The 23,524-nt window shown below is 57.7% G+C and overlaps 1 protein-coding gene across 1 annotated transcript; it reads right to left on the bottom strand.

Annotated features, from left to right (window-relative positions):
• Positions 1-1,544: 1,544 nt before the first annotated feature.
• On the bottom strand, positions 1,545-3,581 carry LOC137467298 (serine/threonine-protein kinase pim-1-like; the record flags this gene model as incomplete). The annotated part of the gene is made up of 5 exons (XM_068178793.1): positions 1,545-1,651; positions 1,893-2,069; positions 2,680-3,046; positions 3,251-3,301; positions 3,510-3,581. Coding segments are annotated over 5 exons (774 nt in total), but the record flags the coding sequence as incomplete, so codon positions are not given.
• Between the last annotated feature and the right edge of the window lie 19,943 nt (positions 3,582-23,524).

Here is a 23,524-nt window from a genome sequence, read left to right as displayed (position 1 = left end):
GCTCCAGCAGGTCTGTGCTGCAGGTCACCCCATTTCTTCTTTGGCTGATTGCGGCCCGGTGCTGAGCTCCAGCAGAGCCCTGGCAGAGCCCAGAGCAGCCTCAGCACCCGCAGAGCCCGGCTGCAAGGAGAGAAACCAGAAAGCGCCCGTCAGCTGAAGGCTCCTGTCCCCTTGTCCCAGCCGCCCGCGGTGCCCAGGCCATGCTGGCCGTGCCCAGAGCTGTGCCCAGAGCTGCCCATCCCTGCTGCCTTTGGGAGCAGAGCAGGAGGGCAGGACATGTGCCCAGCCTGCAGCCGGCCACGGCACATCCAGCCCTCAGCAGATGCCCAGAGCAGGATGCTCCTGTGCACGCTGCCATCTCCCCAAAGCTCTGATCCCACTATGCAAAGCAGACCGGACCCACCTCACGCCATCCCCCACTGGAAGAAAAGCTGGTCCCAAACGATGTCCTCAGCCTTCTCCAAGGGCACGGCCCATCCACGCCCCAGCTGCTCCCAAGCACTTCCCCATCCAAACTGGACCCCACCTGGAACGCTTCCTCTAGAAAAACACACAACAAATTATTGAAAATAGCTTACAGACAAAAAGGGGAACAAGAAAAAAGGTCAAAAATCTTATCTCTGTCAGGGGATTAAGGAAGGCCCAACCCCTGCATGCCAGGGAAAAACCCACCCAGAGGTGAGGGAAGCCCAGGCTGTCTCCCTACCCCCCTGCACTGCCCCCCAAAATAACGGTGATCCCAAAGCAAAGAGGGGCAGTGGAGCAGCCCAAGCCCTTCCTTGCCTGCAAAGCAAAGCAGCCCCTGCACAGGTTCTGGAGTCCCCCCTCTGCTCCCACCATGGGGGTTTGTTTGTGTCGGGCTGGCTGCCCCAGCCCCAGCCCGGGGCACGGTGGGTGCTGGGGCTGTTGGCAGGGCCAGGAGCCCACTCCCATTTCATCAGCACCCCAGCCCATCCCCCCAGCCCTGCCAAAAGCAGCCTGGCAGCTGACTGAAGGATCAGCTGCATCCGCCCCAGCAAAGGGGGAACCTTTGGTTCCCGGCCAGGCTGTGCAATGCCCAAATCTGGGAGCATCCCCCTGCATGTGGACTCACCTGCAAATTCCCTGTGGAGCCTGGCTTTGGAGAAGGTGCCAGAATCAAAGTCCATCATCCTCAGCTGCCGGTGACCAGGTGGAGGAAGAGGTTGTCATCCTTGATGTCGTCCTCACTGTCCCCAGCAACAACAGCCCCACCTGGTTCCGCTTCTCCAGGGCCGCCTCCTCCTTCCCTGAGGTGAGCCCAGGCTGTCAGGGTTCTGCCCAGGGCCCCAGCTGTCAGGGAACCAGGACAAGCAAAACCAGCTCAGATGGTGGCCACCAGTGCTGGGCAGAGCAGCTCAGCTCCAGCACAAGGGCTGCGTGTTCCCATCTGATGACCCCTGGGCAGTGACACAGGCAGGACAAAACCAGTCTGGTTGGCTTTGCCACTGATTGCCAGGACATGTGTGGAGCTGTTACCTGCCAGGCCCCTGGATCCAACTGTGCACGTGGATCTCTCCCATCTTTTAGGGCAGAGGACCTCCCTGCACCCATGGATCACGGAAAAGCTCTTCTAAGGACGGCCTGTCCAAGGGCTGCATGGACAAACACCTCTTAATGAGATCCTGGCACCCTGGGGAAACAAACCAGAAATCACCAGTCAGTTGGAGAAGTTGCCCCCCTGTTCCCATGCCCAGGCCATGCTGGGTGTGCCCAGAGCTGGGCCTAAACTTCCCCATGGATTCTGTGTTTGGAGGAGAGCAGGAGAGCAGGACATGTGCCACCTCCTCAGCAGCTGCCAGAGCAGGATGCTCATGAGCTGCTGCTGTCTCCCAGCACTGGTATTGCCCCCATGGCCAGAGATGAGGACCCACCTTGAGAGAGCCGTCGTGGGAACAAGATCCGCCCCCAGATGATCTCCTGGCCCCTCCTGAACGGGTGCTTCCCCATGACCAGGTGGTACAGCAGGAGGCCCAGGGACCAGATCGTCGCTGCCTCGCCGTGGTAGCATTGGTGGTGGATCCACTCTGGTGGGCTGTAGGACAGGGTTCCTGTGGAACACAGAGTTCATCAGGGGGACGCTGCTGCTCCCAGAGCCTGGCCCCAGCACCCCATGGCATGTGGGGGCTGCCCCAGTGGCACACAGGGTGACTGCTGCCCTCTCACCAGCACCTGGGACTTGTGTACAGACTTGGGGCTCGAAAAGAAGCTACTGGTGTTGGAAGAGGGCAGCAGAAATCCTGGGAAGGCCCAACCATGACACACAAAAGCAAAACTCATCCAGTGGTGGAGAAAGCCCGCTCTACTCCCCGCCTGCACGGCCCCCCAAAAATGTTAACCAGTCAAGGCAAACAATGGGAGCAGAGCAGTCCAAGCCCTTCTCGCCTGCACACCAAACCATCCAGGGCACAGGGTCAGACCCCCCTCTCTGCTACCCCCACTGGGGTTTTTGTCAGGCTGGCTGCCCCAGCTCCAGCCTTAGCCCAGGCCACAGTGGGTGCTGAAGGCTGTCGGCAGGGCTGGAGCTGGCCCCCCTCACACCCCCACCCAAATCAGCTTGGCTCCAGCATTAATCCCATCCCGGCTGCAATAGGGGGAGCCCCGGGGCTGCACCCCGGCTGGGCCATGAGATGCCCAGGAGCATCCCCCGGCAGGGCTCACCTGCAAACTGGGTGTAGGCTGTGTCTTGGAGGAAGGCGCCACAGCCAAAGTCAATCAGTTTCAGCTGCCCGGTGGCCAGGTCGAGCAGGATGTTCTCAGGCTTGATGTCCCTGTGCAGGACCCCGCAGCTGGTGCAGTGCCGCACGGCCTCCAGCACCTGGCGGAACAGCCCCCGCGCCTCCTCCTCTGGCAGGAACCTCCGCTCCGCCAGGAAACCCGACAGCTCCTGGCACCGCTCCGGACGCTCCAGCACCAGCACGACGCTGTCAGGGAGCTCAAGCCACTCCAGGAGCTGAATGACACCAGTGCAGCCAGAGGACACCTTGTCCAGCAGCACGACCTCCAGGGGTGCGCTGGTGCCGTCGGGCTGCGGGAGGAACGCGATGCCGTCAGTGGGGCTGAGGCCGTGCCAGGGCTGGGGAACCCCTCAGCCAGCCCGGGATGCTCTGCATGCCCCGCTCAGCCCATGCCCGCTCTCCCTGCAGGGGTCTGGGCGGCTCCCACCCTGCCGGGCCCCGGCTCCTCGCCTCCCGGCACGGCCCGGCTTCTGCCGCTGGCCCCACTCACTCACCAGCTCGCCCCAGTGCCGGACGCGGTTCCTTGGCACCCTTTTGATGGCCACCTGCAAGCCAAGAGCAGCAGCAGGCTGAGCTCGCCACCCGCCCTGCCCTGCCCCATCCTCCTCCTCCCCCTCCTCCTCCTCCTCCTCCTCCTTCCCTTCCTCCTTCTCCCCCTCCTTCTTCCCTCCTCCTCCTCCTCCTCCTCCTCCTCCTCCTCCTCCTCCTCCTCTGCCCCCTCCTCCTGTGCCTGCCGCCGGCCCCGCCGCTCACCGGGGCGCCGTCCGAGAGCCGCGTGGCTGCGAAGACGCTGCCGAAGCCGCCGCTGCCCAGCAGCGAACCCAGCCGGTACCGCTCCTGCAGGGCCTCCTCCTGCGCCTTCCCTGCGGGCGGGACGGGGCTTTCAGCGCTCGGCCCGGGGCCAGTAGCGGCCCCCGAGCGCTCCCCGAGCGCCCCAGGGCGGCCCTCCCCAGGCGTTCTGTCCCTGGAACGGGACAGCGGCGGCTCGGGGCCGACGGCCGCGCTGCCGAGCGGCGGAGCTCGGGCCGGGGAAGCCGCAGCGGGGGCGGCGGGAGCGGCCGCGCCGCGTGTGTCCTCCGCGGGGCCCGGGAGGAGCCGGGGCCGGGGCCGGGACTGGAGCCCACGTCGGGGCCGGGGCCGGGCTCGGGCCAGGCGGAGCCAGAGGGCGGCGGTGCTGCCCCAGCCCCAGGCACTGATGCCCGCCCAGCAGCGCCACCGCCAGCACGACCAGAGCCGGGCGGAGGCGAGACCCCGGCGGGACGGCCGGGGACGGGGACGGGAACGGGAACCGGGGCGGGGACGGGGACGGTGACGGGCTGGGGACATGGCCCAGGCCAGCAGGGGAGAGGGAGACTGGGAGAGGAGGGGACACCGTGAAAGGGAGAGCAGGAGAGGGTGCGGGACAGCGGGAGAGGGAGAGGAGATGCGAGTGGGACTCGATAGAGTATCTGGTTTCTCTGCTGCCGCTGCTGCCGCTGCTGCTGCCGCTGCAACTGAAGCTCCGGGGCCGTTTGTCCCCGTGTCCGTTTTTCCGTTGCCCGCTCGCCCCCGCGCCCAGCCCCCCGCTCCCCGGGGGCAGCCCCTGAGCCTGTCCAAACACGGGAACTTTGCCCTGGTCAGCCCAGACCCAGAGTCTGGACTCCTGCACAGGGGCGTAGGAATCACCTTGAGCGCTGCTGTGCCTTGTCCCCGCTGAGGATCAAACCCTATCGGAGCACATTCCCTGAATGCAGAATTTGTACCTTACCCAGGCACTGCACTTACCTCTCCAGCAATGATTAAAAAAAACAAAACAAAAAAACAAAAAAACAAACAAAAAAAAAACCAAAAAAAACCAAAAACAAAAACGAAAACGGGGAAGTCAAACTGTGTGTAGCTCATGGTATTTTAGATTGTCTAAAATTCGCCAAGTCATGGATCTTAGAGATGAGATCTATTTGGATTAAGGGGATGGAGCAGTAGTGCAAGATGGAAAAGAGGAGCATAAAAATAAACAGAGAAAAACATCTTCAGTTGTTTCTTTCCATTTTCATTTCATTTCTTAAAAGCTGTTTCAGTTTTCCCAGAATCTTCTCCACACTCCTGTTTGCTCTTTCCAAGAACCTTTCCTGGAGAACGAGGTGCAGCTTCTGTCACAAGATGTGCCACCAACTGCAGCTTCTCTAGGCTTTCCACACCTTGTGTGCAGCTCAACTCTTGCAGCACAGCAGGACAAATGTTTGAAGAACTTGACAGCTTGTTCTTTCTTTTCCTTGTGGGCTGGGCAGTTGTGCCATTGGTAAGGTTTTCATTGTTACAGTTCTGCCCTAAGAAACCATGATGGGCTACCAGGAATTGTCAGGGAATGCAAGCCTGACTGAATGCAGAGAAAGAATCTGCAGAGCCTGCATCCAGAAATGGAGAGCTGTGTGAAAATCATTGCAACATCCCCATGGGCATCTTGAAAGTGATCTAGAAGATGAAAATGCTCTGACAGAGGGCATGTGTTTCTGAGTTCAGTGTAGAGGATTCCACATCTAGTGCATTGGTTCATAAATCAAGAGTTCAATCAGTTCATGGAAAGCACCAGAACAAGCACTAGGACTGGGACACACTGGGAGCCACTAGAAATGTGCTGGGGGTAACTGGGACCCACGCTGGGGGCAACTGGGGACAAGGGTGAGTGACTGGGGCCCTGCTGGGAGAGACTGGGATCGTACTGGGAGTGACTGGGACTATTTTAGGGGCAACTGGGAGAACTGGGAACTCACTGGATGGCTCTGGGAACATCGGGGACAGTGCTGGGGGCAAATTGTATCATAATGGGGAAGAACTGGGAGCAACTGGGCTACTGCTGGGAGCAGCCCCAGGCCCCGGGAGCCCTGCACCCCTTTCCCGGCCATGCCGCCTCTCCAGCCCCCAGAGCCCCCTTCTCCTTCACCCAGAGACCCCCTGGACCCCTATTCCTGCCTTTCCCAGTGTCCAGACCCTCCTTTACTCAACACCGAGGACACCCGGGACCCCTATTCCCAGCCAGCCCGGGTTTTCCCACCTTTTGCTGGGAATGGGGACACCGGGGACCCTTGGAGTCCCCTTTCCTGACGATAGTGACACAATTAAGCTCGCCCAAACTCCTCCTGGATCTCCCCTAAGCCCCCAGTGGGGATCCCTGGGAGTTCCCCTGTGTTCCCCCTTTCCCAGGACTTTGGGGGTCCCCCCGACCTGTCCGTGCACCCCCAGATTTCTTCCACAGCCCCCTGTGATGGTGGGGGTGGGGGCCGAGTGCTGGTGCCCCCCTGCCTGCAGCAGATCCAGCGGTGAGGGGAGTTTGGGGGGGTCCCTGAGCATTTGGGGTCCCCCGGGTCCCCCAGGATCTCCCAGGACACGCGGACGCTGCCCGTGCGCAGTGAGAAGGTTCATTCCCGGCTTGGGGTCCCAGCTCTGTCACCGGCATTGCCCAGGAAGCCCCAAACCTTCCTGGGAACCCCCAAACCTCCAGGACACCCCAACCTCCCCGGGACCCCAAAACCATCCCTGGGCCCTCCAAAAATTCCTCAAGACCGCAAAAACCCCACACAGACACCCCCCAAACCCTTCCAGGACATCCAAATTCCCACAAGACCTCCCAGCACACCCCAGACCCCCCTGAGAAGGTTCGTACCTGGCAGGGGGTCCCCATCTCTGTCACCGGCAGGTACCCCAAACCAGCCTTGGGTTCCCACTGGGATTGCCCAATCCCCCCCTTTGGGAATCCTGAAAACCCCCCTGGGAACCCCCCAAAAATCCATCGGAACCCGAAAAACCCTGGAGATATACAAAACCCCCCCAGGAATCCATCATGAAATTTATACCCAGCACGGGGTCCCCATCACCATCATCGGCATCACCCGGGTACCCCCAGATCCTCTCGGGACTCCCAAACCCTCCTGGGATCCCCAAACCCTCCCAGGTACCCCTAAATCCTCCCAGGACTCCCAACCCTCCCCGGGCTCCGCTGCCGGAATCAGCGGGAGTGGTGTTGGCCTCTTCAGGGGAGTTAGAGTGGGACCCGACCAGAGCGGGGGCCCTTAAACCCCAAAAATCCACCCTGGGGGGCAAAACATCCCCTACAGCGGCTTGGAGTGAGTCCCCCAGAAAAATGTCACTTAAAACCGTCATGATCACCCCTGAAAAGGGGCTTGTGGGGCTGCGACCCCAGAAGCACCTGAAAATGGGGAGGAAAAAACACCCTTGGAGGGGTGAGGTCCCCCCAAAAATCCCTAAAAAGAGAAAAACTCCTCTTCAGAGGGGCCTGAAGACCCTTCAGGGCCCTCGAGGAGGGACAAGATCCCCTCCTCTGCTGGGGCCTCTCTGAGCCGGGAGCTCTCCCGTTGGCGGCTGCCCTCGGGGGAGCCCCGAACGACGGCGGCTCCTGGGCTGAGCCCCCCTCAGCCGGGGCTGTGGAGGGAACTGGGGGGGCTGGGACGGGGCCTGGGGGTCCTGGGGTGACCTGGGGGAGCCTCAGTGGGTCCCACCTCCCCCTGTGCCCCCTCTCCCACCCCCTTCCCATTGTTCCTCCCAAACCTCTGCTCCCCGCCGCTGGGTTTGGGGATGCTGCTACAAACACTCTGACCCACAGGGTGTCAGGTCGTGTTCTGACTCTGTCAGCAGTTTGGTTTTTTTGTTTGTTTGTATTATTGCAGTTATCTTTTGAATTTTCCTAGTAAAGAACTGTTATCCCTATTCCCATATCTTTGCCTGAGAGCCTTTTGATTTCAAAATTATAATAATTTGGAGGGAGGGGGTTTACATTTTCCATTTCCAGGAAGGCTCCTGCCTTCCTTAGCAGACACCTGTCTTTTCAAACCAAGACAGATTTTGGTGCCCAACCTGCAGCACGAGGGCATCGAGAGGAAAAGGGAATAACAGTTCTTGAGTAATCTAATTTTTGTGTGCTGCTCTGGAAACCTCGTTAAGCGACACCATGTGGTCCAGCTTACCCTGGTTTGGGTAGCAGCACATGGTTGTGGCTGTGCCAGCTCCCCCACCGACCTCCAGCCCTGGGAACTTGGAGCAAGCGGAAACCACAACTTTGCAAATGCTACCTGTGCCTGAAGCAAATGGAAAGAGAACTGGGGTGTGAAAAATAAAGCTTGTTTATTTTCAGAAAAACAGCAAAGAAAACACAGAACACATTTACATTGTAAGAATATTTGTAACAACAACTATCTATGGAACGTATATACCTAAGAACATATCTAACAAAAGTCTATGAAACGTATTTACAGAAGACAAAAAGAAGCCCTAAAACCTATAGCCTAAAGACAACAACAAACTCTACAAGGTATGTACAAAAGGGTGGCATCTCTGTCCGGGATCTCCATCGGTCCTTGAGGAAAAGCAAGAGGCACGGTCACTCCAATCAGGCAGAGAGGGCTCTTCCATGTGCCCCCAGGCTGGCCCAGCAAGCGCAGCACAGGCTGGGGATGGCCACCAGAACCCAATGCACCGGGTCCCACATCCCTGAGCAGGGACCACCCAGCCCAGTCCCAGCCTGGCAGCAGGGGACCCGCTCTGCCTGTGGGGATCACATGCCTGTCCTGCTGCTGGTATTGCTCTTCATCCCAAGATCATGGCCTCTTCCTCATCTTTCTCATCAGTGTCCATGTCCTCAAGGTACTCTTCCATTTCCACGTCCATCTCCTCTTCCACATCTACCTCCATCTCTTCTTCACCAGTCTCTTCTCCATCCACTTCCATCTCCTCCTCTGTATCCATCTGCATGTCCACCTCCATCTCTTCCTCTCCAGTCTCTTCTCCATCCACTTCCATCTCCTCCTCTGTATCCATCTGCATGTCCACCTCCATCTCTTCCTCTCCACTCTCTTCTCCATCCACTTCCATGTCCTCCTCTCTATCAGCCTGCATGTCCACCTCCATCTCGTCCTCTCTCTCGGTGACAGCCTGCAGAGGTAGCAACACCTCAGAGTGGGGTCCCTGTCCCACCCCATCCCCACAGAACTCCAGCCCAGCCGGGCAGCTGGGGGGTGTCCACCTCCATGGAATGGCACTGTACCTTCCTCAGGACAAATGTAAGCATCCTGCAGGGACGGATGACAAAATCCAGGCAACAGAGAGCTTTCAGGACTGATGGGAGTATCAGGGCGCAGGTGACGAGAAGGGTGACAGGGAGCATGGTGAAGGGTGAGCGGGCACGAGGGCTGGCACAGGGTGGGCTGACACAAGGGCCAGTGGTTGTGTTGTGCTCTTTGCTGGACGCTGGAAGTTCCTGCTGGAACATCACATCTGTGACATCACAGTGGATCTAAAGAGCATCTTGTTCCGAGCTGAGCAATCTTCCCCAGCCCATGCTGCTCACAGCCCTGTTGCCAAGGATGGGGCATCCACAGCCTGGGCCAGTGCCTCAGCAGCCTCCGTGTAAAAGAGCAGCTCCCTCAGATCCAACTTCAATCAGCCTCCTGCAGTTGAAAGCCATCCCCCCTTGTCCTGTTGCCACGGGCCCGGCTGAACACTGTCCCCGTCTTTCCTGTGGGACCCTTCCAGTCCTGCAGAGCTGCAGGGAGGCCTCCCCAGTGTCTCCTCTTTCCAGGCTGAGCATCCCCAGCCCCACTTGGACGGCAGTCAGGTAGATCAGGGGGAGTCAAGGCTGAAGTCAAACAGCATCAGGAACTGAGAGGTGGAAGCTTTAGGCCCAGGTTTGCCTCTATAATAACAGTGGAGGGGAAGATGGTGGGACACTGGCTTTGTTCTAACCGCTGATTATTTTCCTTTTTTTTTTTTTTTTTCTTTTCTGTCATGCTGATGCAGGTGTTGCTGTTTGCAAGGAAGCTTGGCACATTATCCATTGTCTTCTCCATTTGTGAAACACCGAGCAGAGTCTGGGCAGGCTGATGATGCAGAGCAAAACCTGCAAATACACCGGTGATCCTGAGCCTGGAGGATGCAGCTAAACCCGGCCAAAAATAATTTCTGGAAAGTCAAGCCTGGTTTACATTTTCTTGAGTTTGGCTATTCCTGAACCGGGGGAGAGGGCATTCGGGGGAGGGGGTACCACAGGGGTTCCCCTCCCCCGTTTTTGGGGGGTCTCCCATGGTGCCCCCTCCCCAAAAAGCTCCGCGGGCCCCCTGAAGCGGCTTCTGTTCCACCGGCCGGTGCCCCCTGATCCAGGACTGCCCCCGGTGAGTCTGGGGCGCTCTGGGGGGATTTTGGGGGGATTTTGGCGGCATTTATGGGCTTTGGGGGATTTTGTTGGGAGATTAGGGGGAATTATTGGATTTTGGAGAGAATTACTGGGTTTGTGGGGTTATGGGGGTTTTGTGGGATTTGAGGATTTTGGATTTTGGGGATTTTTTAGGGTTTTGGGGTGGTTATTTTTTGGGGGGTTTATTGAAATTTTTGGGAGGTTTTTTTTTTTTTAATTTTGGTGGGTTCCACTGGGATTTTGTGGGATTCTTTGGTGTTTAGGAGTTTTTAATTGGGATTTTTGGGGGATTTTGGGGAGTTTTAGTGGAATTTTGGGGGGCTTTGGAGTTGTCCCAGGGTGTGGGGAAGGGCTGAGAGGCACCAACATCTGGTTTAAACCCCTGAAAGTCCCAATAAACCCCATGAAATCGCAATTAAATTTCACAAATTCCCATTAGAATACCCTCGAATCCCAAAAAAAGCTCACAAAATCCCAATTAAACCCCACAAATCCCCCCAAAAATGTCTCCAAAACCACAACAAGCCCCACAAAATCCTCACGAGACCCAAAGAAATCTTGGCAACACCCAAAAAAAACCCACAAGCCCCCCCAAATCCCCACTAAAATAACTAAAAAACCCAAATCCCCAAAGAATCCCACTAAATGCCCCAACAATTCCAATAAAATGCCTCCAAATCCCCTAAAAATCCCAATAAAACACAGAAATAATTCCAGAGGATCCCACAAAATCCCCACAAAATCCCAGTAAAACCTTCCAAAATTCTAAAGAAAACACAAAAAAAATCAATTAACCCCCAAATACCCCCAGGAAAAAAACTTCTCACTCAAAGCACCAAGAAAACCCCTCAAAATCCAAACTCCCCAAAATTCCCCAACTGCCTCCAAACCCAATAATTCTCCCCAAAAACCCCAATAATTCCCTGTAAACTCCCAACACAATTCCCCAAAGCCCAAAAAATCCCCAGATATCCCAAACCCCTCCCGAGCCCTCCCTGGTCCCTCCCGGTCCCGCCCAGGCCCGTCCGGGGCCGCGGCCAAAACTGCCCGGAGCGGACGCGGAGGTCCCGGAGTGACCCCGGAGCCGATCCCGGGCTCGGCCCCTTTGGGGGATTTTGGGCCGAACCGGGCAGGTTCAGGGTGGGCTTCAGATCCCTTGCGGGGATCCCGAGCCTTTTTGGGTGGATTTTCAGCCCCTGTGGCTGATTTGAGGCTGAATCTGGTGGGGTTTAGGGGGATTTCAGATCCCTTTGGGTGATTTTAGGTCCATATGGGTGAATCTTAATCTTGTGTGCATGATTTTAGGTCCCTTTTTTGTAATTTAGGGTCCATTTAAGTAGTTTTTTTTTTGCTTCTTTGGGCAATTTTAGGTCAAACCAAGCCATTAAGGTGATTTTAGGCCAAAGCAGGTACCTTCAGGGTGGATTTTAGCTGCATTTGAGGGATTTAAGGGTGATTTTAAGCCATTTCATGTGTCTTTTAAAACATTTGAGGCAATTTTAGACCCCATTGTTTGGATTTTAGAGCCCTTTGGATACTTTTAATACCATTTGGCTGATGTCAGGCCGAACCATGTGGATGTAGGTTGCATTTGATGCCCTTTTGGGTGATTTTAAACCAAACCGGGCTTTTTTAGGACAGCGCGTCCCCTTGGCCCCGCTCCTTTCCCCTCACGGTTCCGCTCTTTCCTCACCCCCTTTCCCCTCACGGTTCCACCCTTTCCTCGCCCCCTTTCCCCTCATGGTTCAGGATCCCGGAGCGGGGGAGGAGGAGGAGGGAGGGAGGAAGAGGCGCAGCGGCAGCAGGGAGCAGCCGGAGGAGAGGAGAGAAGGAATCGCGTGGCCCTGGCGCTGCCTGAGCTCACAGCACCCCGGGAGCATCGCCCCCATCCCGCAGGTGCCCGGGGAGGGGGAGCTCGGCCCAAATATCCTGGGGCTGCCTGGGTTTGGGGTTTTTTGCGGGGGATATTTGGAGCTGGCAGGGCTCCAGAGATCATCCGTGGCGGGCCTTAGGGGGACATCATGGGGTCTTGAGTTCGGGAGCGGCTACACCCGGTATGAGACCAGTCACTCCCAGTATGAGCCTGGTTAAGGTCTTTCAGCTCCTGCCAAAGGTCTGACAGCTCCTAGTGAAGGTCTGACAGCTTCTGCTGAAGGTGTGACACTTCCTGGTGAAGGTCTGACAGCTCCTGTGAAGGTGTGACAGCTCCTAGTGAAGGTCTGACAGCTCCTGGTGAAGTTATGAAACCTCCTAGTGAAGGTCGGACAGCTTCTGTAAAAATCTGACAGCTCCTGCTGGAGGTCTGACAGCTCTTGCTGAAGCTGTGACAGCTCCTTCTGAAGGTGTGACGGCTCATCCTGGTGGTCTGACAGCTCCTGGTGAAGGTCTGACAGCTCCTACTGAAGGTCTGACAGCTCCTGCTGAAGGTCTGACAGCTCTTTCTGAAGGTGTGACAGCTCCTGGTGAAAGACTGAAAGCTCCTCTTGAAGGTCTGGCAGCTTCTGGTGAAGGTGTGACAGCTCCTGGTGAAGGTCTGACAGCTCCTCCTAAATTCTGACCATTCCTGCCAAAGGTCTGACAACTCCTGCTGAAGGTCTGACAGCTCCTACTGAAGGTCTGACAGCTCCTGCTGAATTTGTGACAGCTCCTAGTGAAGGTGTGACAGCTCCTGGTTAAGGTGTGACAGGTCCTGCTGAAAGTGTGACAGCTCCTTCTGAAGGTCTGGCAGCTTCTGGTGAAGGTGTGACAGCTCCTGGTGAAGTTCTGACAGCTCCTGGTGAACATGTGAAAACTCCTGGTGAAGGTCTGACAGCTCCTGCTGAAGGTCTGACAGCTCCTTCTGAAGGTCTGACACCTCCTGGTGAATGTTCCACAGCTCCTGCTGAAGGTGTGACAGCTCCTGGTGAAAGTGTGACATCTCCAGGTGAATGTTTGACAGCTCCTGCTGAAGGTGTGACAGCTCCTGCTGGAGGTCTGACAGCTCCTTCTGATAATCTGACAGCTCCTGCTGAAGGTGTGACAGCTCCTGGTGAAGGTGGGACAACTCCTAGTGAAGTTGAGACAGCTCCTGCCGAAGTTCTGACAGCTCCTGCTGTCGGTCTGACAGGTCTTGTTTAGGTCTGATAGCTCCTCCTGAAGGTCAGAGAGCTCCTGGTGAAGGTGTGATAGCTTCTGGTGAAGGTCTGACATCTCCTGGTGAAGGTGTGACAGCTCCTGCTGGAGGTGTGACAGGTCTTGGTGAAGGTCTGACAGCTCTTGCTGAAGCTGTGACAGCTCCAGGTGAAGGTGTGACAGCTCCTAGTGAAGGTCTGACAGCTCCTGCTGAAGGTCGGAGAGCTCCTTTGAAGGTCTGACAGCTCCTGGTGAATGTCTGACAGCTTCTGGTGAAGGTCTGACAGCTCTCAGAGTGTCAAATTTACGTGGCTAGAGGGTGGTGTGCAGAAAGGAGACAGAGGAGTCCTGTAAAAGTCCCTTGATTGGCATAAAGGGAGAGCGTGCATCAGGCGTGTGTCCAACGCAGTCTCCCAATCACTTGGATCAAGTAGCCTTCTTTTCTTCTTTCCCGGCTGCATTTTCTTTCATTCCCTTTCCCCCTTGGCTGAGCTACTTGGAAGGTACTCGGGACTTCCCGATCTGCCCATCATGTCCCCCTCATTACGTGCCCTCTATAAAACACACGATCCACGATCATTTCAACTAGCTAAATCAATTGATATTTTTAGTGAGCTTTACTGATTGACATGGACTGCTCCTCAGCCAAGGCCATGCTAAACTCCTGAACTTAGGGAAGAAGAACAAAGACTTTATAGGGTTGTGAGAGACGAGGTGACATTTTGCTGAAGCCAAAAGATTATTCAGCTAAAGAATGAAAGCTGTTGGTTCTATGTGTTGTTGTTTGTGGTTTGGATATGTTCTGGTTGGTTTGTTGGGTGTTGCTGGAGAGGGGCGGGGTTGAAGCCCTGACTAAAAAGGAATTCAGATGATGGGGGAGTAGACAGAAAAGCAGGTGGTCAGGAGAGAATGGAAGTGCCCCAGTACCGAGCCAATGGGAAAGGGGACAGGGACTGCCCCAGCCGGGAAATGCCCGAAAATTTTCCACTTTGTTGGAAGGTGTGTGTGTTCTGCTCTCGGGAGGGACATGCAAATTCGGCTCGGCTGAATCGGTATGAATGAACAGTTGTTGCCCTCATTTTTAAAAGTGTTAAGTTTTCTTTTATAGTTCTTTTGAAAGTTTTAAAGTTCTCATAAAACTTTCTTAGCCTTCTGATAATGTTTACATATTTCTACTAAAGTTCTCATGCACTGTTCATGCAAATAATGATTGTTTTACATTCTTCTTTGTGGGAGGAGAAAATTAATAGACTGTTAGTTTGACCAGTGTGGTTACAGAAGTGGCAATTTCATCCTCCAATCTACTGCCACTTTTAGAATTCTATATATTGCAAAGTCAGAAATAAAATTAACTCTTTTTCTCTCTTGAACTCATCAAGCTTCTGTGTACTCCTTTGGTGCCAAATAGCAACAAAGTTTCTTTTTGCTTTGAAGACTTTGTCCCCATTTAATTGTGTCAAAAAGCCTGTTCATTTCTAACAGGATTATAAATATTAAGTTCTTCACCCAGGGCAGATTTAAAGCCCAAACTCCCATGTCACGTCCCCCAGACTTCCGGAACATCGCCAGAGCTCCCCCAAACCCTCCTGTCAGCCCCTGGAAACGCCCCAGAGACCTCCCAATCCCTGTTTCAACCCCGCAGCTGCCTGTAACTCCCCCAGACCCCACCCCAGCTGCCCATAACTTCCCCAAAGCCCCCCCAAGCCCCATATCACATTCCCTGACCTCAAACAAACCCTTATTCTCCCCCCTGCCCCCCTGCAATTTCACTCACACACGGCCATGGCCTGAGGGGACACGCTGGTGGTCTTCAGGTGGGAGCTGGCCAGGGCATCCTGACCAAAGACCTGCGGAGCTTCAGCCTTTGCAGGGGAGGCTGGCAGCAGCTGCACCCCCAAAACAGCCCCTGCAGCCCCCTCAGCCATGCAGCTGCACTGCTGGATGACTGGCTCTACGTGTCTGGAGGTGCAGGGGGGGCTCGGGGCATCCTAGGGTAGGCTGGTGGGATTTTCAAGAGGCTACAGGGCCAAGGGGCCTGGAGGATCTGGAAGTGCTGGGGGAATTTGGGGAAAGGGGAGGTTGGAGGGATTTGGGGAGCTGTGTCATGACTGGCTCCATGTGTTTGGAAGTGGGAAGGGGTATCAGGGGGTCCGGGGCAATTTCTCGGGGGGCTTTGCAGGGACTATAGTGGCTGGGGGAGCTTCAGGGCATCTTGGGGGTGTGGGAGCATTTTGGAATGAGAGGGGATACAGGAGGGCTGGGGGGCAACGTGTTCTATGTCTTTAGAAGTGGGGAGGGGACTGGGGGCTGATTTTGGAGCCTCCACTGATTACTGGGTGCCCCCCTCCAGCAAAGGGCCAAGGCTGTTTTCTCCTCCCATCTGGGAGGGGGGGTGAGCTTTGAGGATTCCATCTTCAGTCGGGGGGGTCCCTTTGTCACTGAAACTGTGTGAAAATGAAACATCTCCAACAGCAAATTCAGGGTTAGAGAATCAAAGGCGTTACTTTATACTGGTCAGGACGTGCAACAGAAATCATTGCATCTACACATTGCCCGGGTGTGCAGCCAGCAACACACGGGCAGGAGGACACAGATGGCGCTTCTTGGCTGGGAGAGGGCTTGTGGCCATCTCCAGGCACCGGTCTGACAGGGATCCCCGCAGCTCCGGCCCTGCACAGCCACTCTGTCGCCAGCACAAAGGCTTCAGCAGAACCAGCAAAGGCCAAGGGGCTACTTTTCCCTTCCCCACTGCTGGCCTGGGCCGCTTGCTGAGCACAAGGACCCGTTTTCCCCTCTACCCCTGTGCTCTGCAGACCCTGGGCAGCAAATGAAAGATCCTGGGAGTCTGTCTATTACAACATATCCTACATTTATATGCTAAGGAAAAAGGAAAATAAGGAAAGAACAATGTTGAACAAATGAAACATTGCTTCTGGCTGAGGTGGCCCCAGCAGACAGAGCTTCTGGGATCAGCTCTCTGCAGAGCTCCAGCAGTGCAGCCAGCCGAGCCCTGACAGACGAGGCCGCGTCCTCCATGCCCTGTGGAGCTGATCACGCAGGCTGTCGAAGATGGAATATCGAGCTCTCTCTACTGCCTGGAGGACGTACAGTGTTTGAATTGCCAGGCTTCCGACGGCGACGCTGATGTCATCTGCCATGCCTTCAAGGGCTGAAAGAGAGAGGAACAGAGCCATGGTCAGTTCCCGGATCTGAGGGGACCCGAGGAGACCCCCGTTCCAGGGCCGTGCCAGCCGGCTCTAGCCATGGCCAGCAGGGAGCAGGGACCAACAGGATCAGCCCGAAGCTGCTGGCCACGAATCCCCCAGGTGGCCCTGACGTCTCTGTGTGCTCTGCCCACACCGCCCCTCGTCCGCACAGGGAGCAGAGCCCTCGGCAGCCGGGGCAGGGCTTGCAGCTCCCCCGCCAGCCCCCGCTGACAGCCCGCTGCCCTCACTCACCCTCACAGATGAGCTGGAGCTCTTCCTTCTTCCCCCTGAGGTGCTGCCCGGCCATCCCTGTGAACACAGAGCCTGTCACGGCCCAGCGGCACAGCTCCCTGCCAGCGGCGCTGCCAGCCCTGTGGCCACACGGCCTCCTGGCCCGGCAGGGCTCAGCCCGGGCCCTTGCCGCACGCTGCCGGCCCAGGGCACGGCTGCGAGAGGGCGGCAGCAGCGCCGAGGCCAGGCGGGGCTCCACGGCGCCGGGCCCGGATGGCGCTGCCGGGGCAGCAGCCGGGGCTGGGGCCGAGCTGCGGCGGGGCGGGGAGGGAAGGGGAGCCCGGGCTCACGGCTCACCGATGAACCTGATGGCCTCCTCTCGCAGGGACTGCTGCGGGCTGTCCAGGTACTGCAGGGCCCGGCGCAGGTGCTCGGCCGCTCGGCTCCTGTCGTCGGCCAGCTGCAGAGAGCGGCAGGAGGGAAGGGTTGGCGCGGGCTCAGCCCCTGTGCCGGGCGCTCCCTGCGCCCAGCCCCGGCCTCCCCTGCCCGCACAGCCCTGAGGCGCGGCCAGCAGCCGCGGGCGCCGGGCTCTGGAGGGGGCAGAGGGGCGGCTGCTGCCCCGGGAGCCGCGGCGCCGCCCCGCCCCGCGGCCCCGCCGGGCCGGGGCTCCATCGGCCCCGGCTCGGGCCCACGGGAGCCTGGAGAAGAGCCCGCGCAGCCTCTGGGTGCAGCAGCGGGCAGGGGCACAGCTGCCAGCCCACACACTGAGCACCGCGCTCAGGGGGCTTCTCCAGCCTGAGGCTGGCACTTCCAGGCCGTCCTTACCAGGCACTCGGTGAACTTCCACAGCTTCTTGTTCTTCACCAGTTTTTGAAGATCCCTCCTCTTCAGGAACTCAGCCACACAAAGCAGCGTTTCCTGAGAAACCTGGAGAGCAGCAGAGATGCGGAGATGGCCCCACAGCCCAGGGCGCAGGACCTGTGTCCCTGTGTCCCTGTGCCAAGGCCTGGAGGAGGCTGCAGCCCACGAGGCGCTAGGGCAGGAGGCAGCTGAGCCCCCTCCCAGGGGGACAGCAGCAGCCCATGAGTCCTCACCTGTGCCACATGCTGATTCTCATCATGGCAGTGGAAGAAGAGTGGCAGCAGGCTCTGGCGCACGTGTGTCTTCAGGGCCTTTTCTTCCTTTTCCAGTGGAAGAGACATCAATGTTTGGAAGAGCAGTATGGAGAGCAGCTGCACATGGCTATTGTCCTGTATGAAAGGAAGAAAAAAAGACCTCAGCATCGGCTGCACGGGGCTCAGCTTGGCTCAGGCCTGCAAATCCACAGGGCACAAAGTGTCCAGGCAGCAGTCAGTGGCCGTGGCTGGGGGCAGCGAGCCTTACGTGGTCAAAGAGTGGCAGGAGCGCCTCAACCAGCTGCAGTGCGATGGGGCTGGGTATCAGCATGGCCTTGTCCCAGAAGATAAAGCTGAGGAGCCTGACTGTCATGCTGACTATCTCTCCATCTGCGTCCCACAGGAGCTCCACAAGACTTTCAGTCAGGCTCCACATTTTTTCGCTCTGTGCAGAACACAAGTTTGTGAAACGCCATCCTGCTGCCGCAGGGCCTAGGGGCCAAAGGGCTGTTCCGAAGCACTTGGGCAGTTGAACCAGGAGGCAGGAGAGCTGGGAGCAGCTGCCCCAGCGCCCAAAGCCCAGCCAAGCCCAAGCGACTGCATTCCCAAGCGCAGCCTCAGCCGCTGCCCCCTTCTCACCATCAAGGGATCATCGATGAGCACAAGAAGGGCCCTGAGCGCCAGGCGACGCCTCTCCCTGCACTCGCTCCGCAGGTGCCTTGACAAGATTTGCAGGATTCTCTTAGCACCGCGTTCACTCAAGTTCAGACACTCAAGAACCTGAAAGGCACAGGGCAGTGACAGGGGACCTGGCCGGCAAGAGCCCGGAACAGCACAGGGCTGGGCCCAGGCAGCAGCGCAGGGCGCGGGCACCGTCCCAGGCAGTTGCGGCTACGAGAGGGCAGAGAGCTGGGAGGCAGCTGAGCGAGGCAGCGCTGGCCATCAGGCTCACCTCCACAAGGAACGCCAGGGTGGGCAGTTCCCAGCGTGGCTCCTGTGTGCTGAGCAGCCGGAGCAGGTCGCGAGCGATCCTTGAGCACAAGGGGATGGAGACACAGGACATCTCCCTGGCAGGAGAAAAAGAAACCAAGACTTTGGGCCGGGGGACAAACCTCTCCCAGGACTGACTCACAGAGGTCTGGCCTTTCCCCAGCATCCTGTAAGGGCCCTGGGCTATTTGGGAGGTGGCTCCTTGTGGGCCCCCTCCTCTCCCATCCTTTTCCAGTCGGCTTGGCTGTTCCTTGGTGACAAGGCCCTCTGGCCCACGACCACGGGGACTGTGTGGGGCACCCTGGGCACTGAGCACAAATGTCAGAGGCAGTGGGGAGAAGGGGGTCTCACCTGGCCAGCAGACCCACGGCATAGTGGTGGGTGTCAGCACACAGCAGCGTGTCCCAGCCACACTTGCGTTCTATTGCCACCACCACATCCTCGTGCTGCATTTGGCAGAGCAGGGACTTCAGGGTCCGCACTGCAAACCTGCATGCAGAGCAAAGCCCAGGTCACGCTGGGAGCACTGGCTCCTGCCCTGGGCACCTGGCAGGGACAGGAGGACTGGCATGGAGCACCTGTTGGGGTTGGTGGCAAGGCCGTATTGCTGCTGGCATCCCTTCCAGAAGGTATCGACCTCCGCTGGCACATCCAACGTGCTGAAGAACACTTGGAAGAGCAGATGCACAAAGAGGCGGGGGAAATACACGGTCACTACATGTGGGACACAGGGCATCTGGAGGATCTTCCACATCACCACAGTTGCCTGCAAAGGACAGAGCAGCCCGAGACAGTGCTCAGTGCCGAGGTGTCCGTGTGGCAGGGCCCGAGCATGGGAGGGAGAGGCCCGGAGAGACACAGGGGGAGCACCGGGCCTGGTGGCCCTGAAGCTGCCCCGAGGCCAGGTTTCAGCCCAGCGCCTGAGGCAGGGAGATGCAGTGGGGGAAGGAGGATGCAGAGCTGCTGGACAGGTGGCCTTGGGGCCAGCAAAGGCCAGTGTCAGAAACTCACAGCCAGGACAAAGACACCCGTTTTGTCCCCATCGGAGGTGCACGTGCTGTGCTCTGGCCAGCTCCCCAGCACATCGAGGAGTATCAGCTGCGCCGGCTCCGCAGTCCTGGGCGAGCACATGATGCTCTTCCACATGGTCAAAGCAGCTCTGTGGGGTCAGAGCTCTGTCTCAGAGGAGTCTGGGACACAGCACCGTGGCCTGGGCGGCAGCGGGGAGCTGAGCTGGCTGCCAGCCCTGCCTCTGCCCACTGCCCCTCGCCAGCAGCACCCAGACAGCCCAGCCCTGTGGGGACAGGTCCCTGAGGGCCAGCGAGGAAGCATGGCAGAAGGCTCGGGGGCTGACGTGCCAGGGCTGGCAAAGGGAGCAGCCAGAGGGCCCTGGAACTCTCTGTTGGTCAGACACCTGGGACAGGCTGTATAGGCTGATGGGCTGGGGAGCCCTGAGCCCTCTGGGCAGGTGGGCCCCATACCTGTCACAGGATGGGGCCACACGCAGGAGCGTCATTACTACGTCAGCAGGCTGCTCTTTGGTGAGATCCAGCAGGGCCCTGTTCAGCCTGTGCTCAGCAAACTGATTGGCCATGAGCCACTGGTGGATGTACCTCACCATGGCAGGCACCTGGAGAAGGCACGGGGAGACTTGGAAAGCTGCCAGAGGGAGGAATGTCCCCAGCTTCCCCAGAGAAGTGCTTCCCTTGCCACCCCACTGCCATGGCCCTCAAAGCCAGGGATGTTCCACAGAATGCTCCAAGCGCGGTGCTCGGCTGAGCAGTGACAGCAGGCCCAGCCCAGGTGGGGATGGCTGCAGGTACCTGCGCTGTTCTGCGGAAGAGGCCACGGGTGCGTTCCTGCTCTTGTGTGCGCTGCACGGCTGCATCTGGCAAAGAGCGAGCGCAGCCTGAGCTGAGGGGCTGCGGGCGAGGCCGGAGAACACAGCCCAGCCCTGCGCTTCCCAGGTAGGAACAGCCCCGGGATGTCCCAAGGGATGGAGCACGGCTCTGGGGTGTCTGTCCTGGCCCCTATTCCGTCCTGTCCATGGGCATGTCCCCAGGGGATGGGATGGGATGGGATGGGATGGGATGGGATGGGATGGGATGGGATGGGATGGGATGCAATGGGATGCAATGGGATGCAATAGGATGCAATGGGATGGGATGTGGCCAAGCTGGCTGCAGCCACCAGCCCTGCAGCCCAGCAGCCCAGCTCTGCCACTCACCCTCCTGCAGAGGCTTGAACCGCACCACCTCTTCAGTCTCCTGTGCTGGGCCAGCTCCAGGGCCTTCTTCCTCTTCCTCCACCCAGGCCAGCTTGGGCACTCTCGGGGATCTCTGCTCCATGTCAGTGACTGGATTTGTGACGACTCACAGGAGAGATGTCTCAGAAATCTCCGAGTCAGCAAGGCCTGCAGTCGTGCCTGGAAGGCACCTTCAAGAGAGAAGCCTCAGGAAGGCTACAGGACAGCAAGTCCTGCACTCTGGTCTCGAGGGCTCCTTGCCACAAGGACAGGAGACTCCTGTCAAGGATTGTGGTCTGGCCTCGAGGGCACTGGTGGCAGGGATGGGAGATGCCTCTGGGGCACCAAGTCCCACGGTCTGCCCTCGAGGACACCTGCAGAAGAGAAGCCTTGGGAAGGCCACGGGTCACCAAGTCCTGTGGTCTGGCCTCGAGGTCAGCTGCAGGAATAGCACCTCGGAAAAGCTCTGGGTCAGACACGAACAAGTGTGCTGTGCGGGGGCTCCTCACGGCACCGCTCTGTCCCGTCCTGTCCCGTCGCGTGCTCCGAGCACTGTGGTGTGGCCTTGTCACCACCAGCTCCTATGTCACCCCGTGTCACAAAGGGCCCTTGGACACGCTGTCCCGTTCCATGCCACGGTGACCATGCTGCACCATGTCACAAAGGGCCCCTGCACACACTGCCCCCTGCCCTGGGACCACCCCCAGCCCACCCAAAGTGGCTCAGGTTGGAAGGAATCCCTCACCCCAAGTGTCTAAGACACCCCGACAGGATCTTTAGGAACGGCTCAAACCATCAGCAAACGCTGCCCTGCTCTGCGGGCTCAGGGCAGCAGAAGGAGGCCCCAGGGCTGCCGACGCAGCTGCGCTGGGAAGGGCATGGGGCCTTCCACAGAAGCTGGCACGGCCTCCTTGGGACACATCCTGGCTGGTGGCCATCCTAAGCGTGGCCGTGTGACACAGACGAGGAACGTGTGGGCCAGGGCAGGAATGCTGCTCTGACCCCTTGCGCCCGGGGAGCGCTGACATCAGCAGATGTGGCAGGGTCCCTGCCCAAGCAGACCTGCCACCCCCGAGCCCTGGCAGCACCAGTGCCTGTCTCCTGCCCCAGAGACCTGTGCCCGTGGGGGGCTTCTGTGCCAGAGGGAGCCAAAGCCCACGTGCATTGGGGGCTGCACTCCTGCCTGCAGGGGCTGTTGGCAGGAGCACCTGGAGCAACTGCTGGCAACACTTGGGTCTCTGTCAGAAGCTCTTACTCCATGCTGAAATTATCTTCTCATTGAAGTTATTGCCTTCAGCACAAAACCACCTCAGCGGCGAAGGCACAGAAGAATCTGGCAAGTAAGAATCCTCAGTTCAGGAATGCTTTACTTCCCATTGCTCGACTCAAGTAGTTCCAAAAAGTTGCAAACTTCCCAAATTAATTGGGATGGCCTGAGGAGGTGAAGATTTGTAATTTTGCTTCCCATCTCAAAGCAGCAACTCATTTGCCTTAACTTCATCCACTGAGGGTCACTTTACAGAACATAACACTACACAAAAAAAGGGCAAAAAACAAGGGCCATGCTTTGGTTTTCTAGGAAGGGATGATAATATCCTAATTCTCTTAAGGAATAAAAGCTCTCAAGAAATGAGAGTCCACTCAGTGGTACAAAAGTAGCCCAAAGAAATGAGTAGATTACAAAAGGGCTAATCCTCCCCCTGGTACAGATTTCTAAGTGGCCAGTAAAGTACAGCTCTCCCCTCTTGTTCCCTGCAGGAGAATCAGGACCATGAAGAGGAAAAGTCACAGACATTCTTTCTGCCCTCCCTAACCAAAACTGTGCCAAAGCACAGATGCTGCCTTCAAACTGACTCAAATTCCAGCCTAGACCTCTCACCTTCCAGACAACTCCTTCTCCAACACCCCCCCAACACCAACCCCCCCAGACTCCCACACAGAAGCCCTCAACACCCCGCCAGGAGCCCCAGCTGTCCCCATCCCTCCGCAGAGCTTTCCCACCCTCCAGCAAATGCCCTGGTTCCCTGCAGGTGCCGTGGGATGGCACTCAGGAGGATCTGCTCCAAGGCCTTCCCCTGGAGCACGCTCAGGCTGCCAGGCCTATGGATCCTGGATCATCCTTCCCACCGAGCCTTCCCGTGCATGGCTGTTCCATTTGCACCTTTGCGCTCAGCTCGGACTTCTCCACTTCACCAGGAGTGCTGGGAAAGGATGGAGAGCAGCCGGGCAAGCTCTTTCTCCAGCTCCCTCTTTACCCTTGGGGAGGGAGAACATTCCACAGGAAAGCAACTGGTGCCACAAGGAGCGGGTGGCCTCAGGCACCTTTGGGGATGAAACAAGGCCTTTGTTTGACATAAGTAAGCACAAGCAATGCACATGAGTAAACAAGTAATTAGCACAGACATACCTAAGTACTTAGCACCAGTTAGCATAAGAAGAACCTGGTGGCCTAACTTGACATAAGAGTGACCTGACAAAAAGCTTTAGACATAGTCTACCAGAAGAACTAAGGGCAAGTGTGGAATCAGCCCTGTGCAGGGAAGCTATGATGAAGACTTTGTGCTGCTTTGGGGCATCGAGACCGCTCCTGGCCAGCGCCTGGAAATCAGCTTCAAGTTTGGGAATCAGACACCATGTATTTCTAACCCCCTGCCTATCAAATCACCAAAGCCGTGTAAAGAAGGACGGTA

Source organism: Anomalospiza imberbis, unplaced genomic scaffold (assembly GCF_031753505.1).
Source record: "Anomalospiza imberbis isolate Cuckoo-Finch-1a 21T00152 unplaced genomic scaffold, ASM3175350v1 scaffold_58, whole genome shotgun sequence".
In the NCBI taxonomy this organism is placed as follows: domain Eukaryota; kingdom Metazoa; phylum Chordata; class Aves; order Passeriformes; family Viduidae; genus Anomalospiza; species Anomalospiza imberbis.
The sequence above is the reverse complement of the archived record's forward strand: the minus strand, read 5'-3'. Positions and strand labels throughout refer to the sequence as shown.